Here is a 10,056-nt window from a genome sequence, read left to right on the forward strand (position 1 = left end):
TAACTATATCCAGTTTTCTTGGCAGATTTTTTGACATGTGGCCTTTTCAGTAAAGCAAACAGCCAATAGTTGGCTTGGACGTTGTATAGATGGGGAGTTCCAGAAGCTATTATGTATTATAGTAAGGCTCCATCAGTGAGCAAAAGGGCATCAGATCCATATTGCCTTTCATAGTGACAAAGGAAAAATCGCTTGGGAGCCACCAAAAAGATACATTTAAGGAAGAGAATGCAACCATTTGTTGGCCAGGGCATAAACTGACAGCATCTCTTGTTCAAAGCAAACACATGCCTCTGTGGGATCTGTCAAGTCAGGGATAAAGAATACATGGACAAGCACAACTTGTTGGGAAGCCCAATTAGCCCGTGCCTGCATGTAAGCCTGTACATGGATGACTGGGTTGTAGTTGGCTGTAGATTTGACAATTTCCGGGTTTTGCCTTTGTTGGATAAGTAAATACAAAGATGATGAGAATAGCACACAAAACTCACAACCAACGGTTCTGCACACAGTACACGACACCCATGTTGTTCCCGGTGGAGGTACTCAGCCATGTAATCCTTTGTGGTTTACGCTCACAACGATATTTTCATCAGCAGCATTGCCAAAGTAAGCAAGCAGTTTATCCTTTACTCCTGCTCTTGCTCATTTCATATTCGCGTTCAAGAAATTTCTGATTCTTAATTTAACCGAAATAATTGAAAAATATAGGACTTTGAAAAAAAAATGATGTAAGCTAGTTTGTAAAAAGATCGGCCTTCCTGAACAACCAGGACTTTCCTGAGTTTTGCGTGTTTAACGGAATACTCCCACGCATTCACAACCTAATAACGTTTTCATTTACGGAAGTGCAAGTGCCTCTGTATTCACGAATGCATGAACGGTCGACAAAAGAACGAAAAGAACTCTCGGGCCAATTATAGCTGTAAATATTTTTTTGGGGGTGGAAGAAGAAAAAAAAAAAAGTGCTCAGCTTGGCAAAAACAAAAGACAAAGCCAGCACAAATATGTAATAATGAGCCTTTTCTTTTTTACAGGATTTCAGAATTGGGCTGATCAGATCAAAGACTCAGTGGAACCTTCATAAATCCTGTCCTGGCTTTAGATCTGAGATCGTGCAACACCCGGGCGTGACGAGCTAACCTAATAAACCACAGAGGAAAAGTTGCAAAAGTTAGTGAGAGCCACCGTAGACTAACGTACACGACGATGGACAAAGGTACTGGGACACGAGACTTTTCCAAACTCTTCTAGCTCTTTCCCAAACTGAAGGCTTAGGATGCAATAGGATTAATCACTTGAACTAGGAGACCCAAACCTGTTCTGACACAACAATGTTCCTGGCTGAATGAGCACAAATCTCCACAAAATCTAGTGAAACATTTTCCCAGGAGAGTGGAAGTTATTATAACAGGAAACAGGAAGTTGAATGGTATGTTCAACAAGCACATAGTAATGTGCTTTTGTCTACATAGTGTAAGTTAGGGATGTTTCAAATGACAAAGAATGTGTGAATGGTATCAAGAAGAAACAAATCTTCTGTTTATAAGGTAGGCTGGACCATTTATTGTAAAGTGTGCACTCTAAACGCTTTTTTAAGCCAGTCCTGTGATATTGTTAGATAACTGAAACTCAAATTGAGATATACAAAGTTCTGTCCTTCAGGCCTCGTGCACGCGCACACACACACACACACACACACACACACACACACACACACACACACACACACACACATATATATTTTTTTTTTTTTTCATATGTCAAATGCCTTGTGAATATGCCAAGAATACAAATAGCAATAACCTAGCTCAACGGTGAAGGCTCTGGGTTGCTGATCGGAAGGTCGTGGTTCAAGCCATGGTATCGCCAAGCTGCCACTCTTGGGGCCCCTGACCAAGGCTCTTATCCCTCTGTGCTCCAGAGGTGCACAAAATACAAACCACAAAGTAACATCCAATTCAGCAGCCATGATAATCCAAATCCTGGCACATTCATAACACAGCTTGACACAGGTTCGTGTTCTGACGTCAAAAATCACTTTTCAAAAAATATCCACATAAAAACACCACTAAAGCACTTTTTTCCATCAGACAGCTCAGCAAATTGGCTGCAAACATCCGCATTGACATGATTTTCAGCTAGAACAGACAGGATTTATTTGGTGACCGTTCTAATGCGGACATATGGGTGGAGCTAAAATTGTTCCCGATTATCAAAGCAGTCAGACACATCCTGTTTAAAGCTTGGATGAAACAGCTTCTCTCAGGAGTGGATGCAAGTGAAAGCTCTAATGTGCTGTCCGGTCCAATGTTCTGGTCGTCAAACCTAACTGACTGGGCTAAAAAAAAAAATCTTAACCGACATAATGTAATTATAGTATGACAGGCTAGTCAGCTGGTTCAGTCCATTTTTACCCATGTAGGCCAACGACAGTAAGGAAAACATGTTTTGTTTTAATCCTCGACAGGATTTTTTTTAAAGGTATACCTCTGAATGCTGGCCTGAGGTATTCTCTCACTTCCTGGTAGATTGTTTTACCTTGTAGCACATTTTCATGTGTACAACACTTAATCATGTGGGTTTCCTGGTCTACTGATTTATCCACACTTGTTTCTTTCTTGTTCAAAAATCTTCAGTGTGATGAGTGTGGGCTTGGCGTTTGTGCTGTTTAAAGGAAAAGCACCATTATTAGTGTGAGAGTTGGAGAAGCACAGGTCAAAGAGCACTGACGGGACAGAAGACAAAATTGACCGGAGGGTACAGAGTTCTTGTTCTGCATGCTTAAAAATAGTATATATTGTATAAGAGGTGTGAATCTAAATGAGCCAACAATACGATACTTTAAAGACACATATGAAGCAGCTACCGATGAGATGCGATACGATACGATTCGCTTTGCTTTGATTTCTTTGGTTCAGACAGACAGCAAATCATCAATTTATTTAAGTGCCTTCTGACTTTTAATCTTTTAATAAAGGATGAAATAAAACCAGATGTTCTTTTCCTGTCTGTCCCCAGGAAGGTACAGCTCTACCTCTGCCATGTCAATCTGTATGAGACTCTATGTGACTCGTAGAATACGCCTCGGTCTCCGTAGTGTTGTGGTACGTCATTCAGGCGCTCAAAAGATAGATTTGATATTAAAATCAAATATTGGTTGCAAATTATTGGTCGCTTTCGAAATAATAAAAGTAAAACACATAATAAATATATAGAATTATATCAATTGTTTTTTACCCCCCAATGCAAATATGTTATCCGTGATATGTCCCTGCCATACCAGGTTACGAAAGGATAAGGGTGGCCCCTTAAGTTCTTCTTGAATTATAATTATTTTGAATATTATAAAATCTAGAACAGATCTAGAAGCTGACGCAGACAAGGCAGGAAAACAAATTCGGTCGAGCGTGTGGTCTCGGAGTCTAAAGGCATGATTATTTCACAGCCATAGGAGTGAAGCTGATAACAGAGAGGGAGATGATCAGCACAGACTGCACATCCCTCCAAATGAGCAAACACACACACACACACACACACACACACACACACACACACACACACACACACACACACACACACACACACACACACACACACACACACACACTTCTCACTTCATTTCCTCCCTGGTTTATCAGTGCACCTCCCTCGCACACTCATACAGCATTGCACAGCCTCCATGCTGAAGCGTGACATTTGCTCTTATATTTACAGAGATTATTTACTCATTGGCCGGGATAAAACCCTGACCGCCGCTGTATGTTCGCTGTGGGAAGCGGGTAAAAAGAAACGCCTCACCGAAGAAAACTTTTGACGAAAATTACTAGAAGAAGGAAAAACAACTGTTCTTCCCACTGACCTTCAGCCACAAGCTGGATATTCACTAACTGCACAGAGCTCGAACTAACGGCTTCATGAATAGGCAGCTACATCGATTTGGTGATCTAGAGGTACTGTTACAACAATGACGCATCATCCATTCCCGTCCGTTTCTCCATAAGCTGTTGTGACAGCATGCAGGCGCTTTCTGGGTTTCAGCAGCCTCTTCTTGTCTGCATGCATACATTTGAAATGAGCTCCCAAGGAATGGACCAAAATCCCTAGAAAGGGGGAAGGGTTACGATCAGGCCAAGCTTATTGTCTGAGCTCTGCAAGGCTACGAAAGAACACTCAGAAAAGCTCCCTCTTTTCTTCTGCTAACTGAATGGACGATTGGCAAACCTTCTATCACTGACCTTTTAACTCCATCGCGCTCACCATCAACACTATTGACCTTTACAGAGAGTACCTTGAGTGCCAAAACTGTATATCTGGTTGAAACAGTGCTATCAACTACATAGTGTGCTATTTTTAGGAGTTATGCCGTGTTGTAGTCTCATGTGAAAAGGAAATGCAGAGCATCTGGCGTACTTTTGAAACCCCACAAGGCAAAGCGAGAGGTTTGTGTCCAAACTGATGTACCCAAGAGGTCAGGGAAGGAATAGAGTGGTATTTAAACGTAACCAGGCACTGTTTTAAACATTTTTTTTAAATGTTGTGCACCCACAAAAAAAAAAAGCACTGTGTTGCCATGCAGCCATATAGTGTCGGGGTGGTGAGATTCACCGATTCGCATCGGGGCATCAGTATCAAAGTTACGATTTATTTACGTATAATTAATATTAGTTGCGTTATACTTTTATCACTCAGAGAGTGACTCATAATTTGTGACCAATATTTGATATGTAGATCGTTTTCTCTCCGCTAAACCGTTTCTCAAGCGCGTTCTCTCAGCGCCGTGGCTGCTACGTAAATATGACGTATATCATCGCTATGGAGACCAAGGCATGTCCTGAGAGTCACATAGAATACAGATTAACATGGCAGAGGTAGAGCTGCATCTTCCTTGGAGACACAACAAGAAAAAAACGTCTGGTTTTATTTAATCTTTTATTTGCACTACAAATAGCAAATTACTACCAAAGACATCATAGTGAACTATCTGTACCATATTGCATATGATACCATCATATTTTTTTTTTCATTGCATCGCATTGCATTGAATCGATTTGAAACCGGATCCTAACAGGGGTGAATCACATCGCACCCCCCCCACGTGGCAAAAGCAGAGATGTAAAAAGAAAGATCACACAGGAAGCCTGTGGGCTGCTAACGAGCTGAAAGTACAATCCACACCCCAGGGGGTGGGACATACCCACTGAATGAAGCATTTAATTGGTTGATCACAAGACTAGTACAGGATTAATCTTTTAAAGACATTCTCTTCTTTGCCTGGAAATCCTGAACTATTCAATACAAACAAGATTACTTTTAGTAATACACTCAATACACGCTTTATTTGTCCATAAATTTAAGAAAGGGTTCAGATAATTTTAGGTGCACGTCAGGGAAAATAATAAAATGTCTGTCACATCGCCATGTGAGTTGTTTCATGTTTTTCAAGTTTTGTAAGCAAGAAAGGAAGAAGTTTATATAACTTGATTTTCAAAGATGTGATAAATTTGAATTTCACCCTTTTTTGGGGGGGGGGGGGGGGGTTCTGATGTGGGGAAACCCCTATTAAAAATTTATTTTTAGGAAGTAGCTTTATGATCCAAAGGCTGTATGCAAGTGTAATAGTGTGTATTCACATGCATGAGCATGGGGGTGGTCAGTGAAACATGAGCTCTGTGTTTTCTAATCCAGAGTGTCAGACTGCACTAATACACCCAGGCTGAACCCATAGGGACACAAATGACATGGCAATAAACCGGTTTCCCAACCATAACCCCAATCATAACCCTAACCCTAGCTCCAAACACAATCCTAACCCCAAAACCAACCCCAATCATAACCCTAACCCTAACCCCAACAATAACCGTATCCCTATCACCAAACCACAATCATAACCCTAACCCCAAAATCAACCCTAATCATAACCCTAACCCCAAAACCAACCCCAATAATAATCCTAACCCCAACCATAACCCTGAACCCCAAAACCAACCCTAATCATGACCCTAACCTCAAAACCAACCACAATAATAATGCTAACCCCAACCATAACCCTAACCCCAAAACCAACCCCAATAATAATCCTAACCCCAAAACCAACCCCAATAATAATCCTAACCCCAAGACCAACCCCAAGCATAACCCTACCTCAAAACCAACCCCAAGCATAACCCTAACCCCAAGACCAACCCCAAGCATAACCCTACCTCAAAACCAACCCCAAGCATAACCCTAACCCCAAGACCAACCCCAATAATAATCCTAACCCCAAGCATAACCCTACCTCAAAACCAACCCCAAGCATAACCCTAACCCCAAAACCAACCACAATCATAACCCTAACCCCAAAACCAACCACAATCATAACCCTAACCCCAAAACCAACCACAATCATAACCCTAACCCCAAAACCAACCACAATTATAACCCTAACCCCAAAACCAACCACAATTATAACCCTAACCCCAACAATAACTGTATCCCTATCACCAAACCACAATCATAACTGTAACCCCAACACCAATCCCAATCATAACCCTAACCCCAATCTTAACTGTAACCCCAACACCAACCCCAATCATAACCCTAACCCCAACACCAACACCAACTCTAACCACAACACAAACACCAGTCCAGTCACAACCCAAACCCTAACCCCAATCCTAACCCTAATCCCCCCAGCAACCCCCGGATGAGTTCCTAAAGACTGCAATAAACCACTTTCCCAGAAAACCTGCTTCCTCCTCCTCCTCCTCTCTCCGGCTCCTGTGATTCGTTTTAAACCGAAACCCCGAGCAGCAGAACAATACACAAACTTTCATTACATAAACACAATGTGAGCTACGCAATACTACACCACGAGTTAGTTCGTTTATTTATTTACTTAATTATTGATTTGTTTATTCTAAAGAGGAAGCAGCCGCTCGGACAGAAAGCTCACCTGAGACACCAGCGGGATGAGGGTTTGTTCCACCGACCGAGTTTTGATTTCGAGTCCGCAATCAAAGTTACCACCACCGCCGCTGTTGCCGCTGCAGCCGCTCGGAGACGAAGCCATTCCCGAGCGGGTTCTCACCTAATTATAGGCTTCAGGGACCGGGTGAGGGAAATAAATGCAGTCAATAGAATTAAAAAAAAGCGGTCAATGGTGCGGTGATTTTTTTTTTTAACACACAGTGTGTTTCCCACCAGGGCTTGTGCGCTACTCGGAAACGCCGTGTTTCAGCTGCCTGTCCTTCCCCTTCCCCTTCTCCATGTAGTGGCTGGAACAGCTACAGAGAGTAGGCAGGCTGAACGGGACACACCATCACACACACACACACACACACACACACACACACACACTCTCTCTCTCTCTCTCTCTCTCTCTCTCTCACACACACACACACACACACACACAGGAGAGTGGGTGGGCGCAGGAACACCGAGAGGGAAACACGGCCGGTTAACACGCACTGAGAGTTGGCTGTTTCCCATCTGGAGATAAAGTTTCTAAAATAACCGAACCGGGAATAGCACGCCTTGTTTCTGACTCATGAAACACCACAAAAGCCCAAGAAGTGGAACCAGAGTTAAAATAAGGAACAGGGAGCTAGGAGCAAATCTGTACTACAGCACAGTTATACAGAAGTGTGTTATATCCTGAAATCTTAATTACAAGTCAACATGAAGGAAGAAGGTGTTTAAAGGGGAAAAAAACAGCAAGGTTTTAAAGAATTTATTCTATTCCCTGGTCAGGAAATGAGCAAAGATTAAACACTGTAAATCTCGGCCTGGTTTCTCAATCCTGGTTGCGCTATTGACCTTTTTTACGACCGTAATGGGAGGTGGTAACACAGCGGTTAAGGCCATGTCCACTCTAATGGGTTTTCTCTTAAAAATATGTTTTTCTCTCCGTTTTCGCCTTCTGTCCACACCAAGTTTTCATTCAACAGAAACATGGCTTTTTGAAAACGCTCTCCAAAGTGGATAATAAAAAACAACAACTCAGTTTTCATGTCGCAGTGTGTACCGTGAAAACGGTGGCTCTCGGAAACGATGGCACATTTTTAGTCATTGATTGAAAAGGACGTGTAGACGTGGAGCTTTTTTAGACGAAAACGCCGTTTTTCTATTTATTCGGATTAGTGTAGATGTAACCTAAGGCTCTGGGTTGTGGGGGGGAGGGGGTCATGCAGTATTTTTAAGCTGCCACTTTTGGGGCTCTTGAGCAAGGCCCTTAACCCGTTGTTCTCCAGGGGCTCTGTATCATGTCTGACCCAAGCTACTCAACATCACTGGGATATGAGAAGAAAAAATTTGACTGTGCTGTGAAGTACAAGTCTTTTCCTTTTCACCTTAATGAGTGTGGCAGATAATATATTTATGAAAAATGTTATACCCTAAACAGTGTTTTACATCATTTTTATTATTATTGTTTTTGTTCTTTGCCTACAGTAAAACTACTGTAATTTCTGGGATTTTAAAGCGCACCCAAATATAAGCCGCACCCACTGAATTTGACAAATATTTTTATTTTTAAACAGAAATAAGTCGCACCTGTCTATAAGCCGCAGGTGTCTACACTGAAACTAATAAACTTTACACAGGCTTTAACGAAAGACAGTGACTGTTACACGGTGTAACGGGTGAAATATGTTGTGGCTCCTTTAAGAGCAGAGCGGCATGTTGGGAATAGCCTGCCGCGGCATTTTTCCAGTGTTACTGCATGTGTCTTCCCGTGGGCTCACCACCTGCAGGAGGGACCGTAAGGGACGGTGCTGTGAGGATTGGGCAGCAGTCGAAGGCGGGGGCCTGCTTAGACTGCTGCCCCCGCGACCCGAATTACGGATAAGCAGGAGAAAATGAATGGATGATGACTGCATGTGTGCAAGACCGAGGAATATGTCCTTATTATTTTCTGATGCTCATTTCTATGTTTCTTTGACTAACCTGTAACGCTGTTGCCAAGAAAAATAAAAAAGCACAAGTTTTGGAAACCTGTCTGTGCTTATATGATTTCTGTTGCAACTGGAGTTAGTGAGCTATTCCATGACCCTGACTCAACGCGTTACAACGGCTTGTATCTAAACAGTAGCCAACCAAGAAAGTCATTGTTCACTGTCTTCCTCCTTCCTTTCACAACTATTTCTCTCAGGAGTTTTTCTTTTGGCATCGTCGTGCATTTAAAAAAAAAAAAATTTTCTCCCGATGTCGTCCAGCTCAGAACACAGTCGAGGTGCGTTTTTTCCGTTTCCGTTCGGAAATGTCATTCGTCTGGGAAAAATGTCATTGGTCTGGGAAAAACCCAGGAAAGCCGCTTCGTTGTTTAAGCTGCGGGGTTAAACAACGTGGGGAAAAAGTAGCGGCTTATAGTCCGAAAAATACGGTATGTAAGTGAATTTCCTCATCTTCCTCGCTTTTTTTCAGAGGTAAGCAAACGGTGATGGCACAGTCTTTTCTAAACAATTATGTTGTTAAGGCCAAATAAAACCTAAATATTTTGCCAATTTGGGCCCCTTTTTGCCTTCTTGATCTTTTCAATCTCCAAAGAAGTGTCAGTTCAAACAGAGACCACATGCTGACTATTTGATCCTGCCCATGGTGAATCCAGAGCCTATACTGGGCATGGCACACCAGTTCATCACAGGACACCAAGGCAGTGTGTGCACACACTTTTACACCTCAGGGCGATTTAGCGTAACCAATCCACCTACTAGCATGTTTTTTTTAGAAGTTGTGAGGAATCTGTGAATAGATATGTAAAGCCTATGGATCTATAGAACTTGCCCAAACACTGAGCTCAAACCCAGGCTCAGGATCAAACCATGGACCCCGGAGCTGTGAGGTGCCACCATGCCAACTTAGATGCTAAGAACTATGTTAATGTAAATAATTTCTGTGTTTATTTGAAAACAAGATATGAGTTTGGTTATAAAGTTAAATAGCCGGTGAATGAATTTTTTAAAGAATATTTCTCACATTTCAAGCTGTAAACTTTTAAAGAACTGATGTGATTTCCAGCATAGTGCAGATGCTCTTATGCCTCTTAAGATGTGACTTACAATGATCTCATTTATA

The 10,056-nt window shown here is 42.1% G+C and overlaps 1 protein-coding gene across 2 annotated transcripts in view; it reads right to left on the minus strand.

The window, feature by feature from the left end:
* Positions 1-7,689, minus strand: part of ctnnal1 (catenin (cadherin-associated protein), alpha-like 1) — a 79,762-nt gene extending 72,073 nt beyond the window's left edge. Inside the window, exons 1-2 of one of the 2 annotated variants that reach the window (XM_083523600.1) lie at positions 7,186-7,689; positions 6,938-7,083 (exon numbers count right to left, since the gene is read on the minus strand). In XM_083523600.1, coding sequence (XP_083379726.1) covers positions 6,938-7,054 — 117 coding nt within the window. In that variant the 5' untranslated portion in view covers positions 7,055-7,083; positions 7,186-7,689. Of the gene's footprint in view, positions 1-6,937 lie in introns of both variants that reach the window. The other variant, XM_083523601.1, reaches the window with a different exon arrangement.
* Positions 7,690-10,056: the final 2,367 nt, after the last annotated feature.

This window comes from Silurus aristotelis, assembly GCF_946808225.1.
Source record: "Silurus aristotelis genome assembly, chromosome: 21".
In the NCBI taxonomy this organism is placed as follows: Eukaryota; Metazoa; Chordata; class Actinopteri; order Siluriformes; family Siluridae; genus Silurus; species Silurus aristotelis.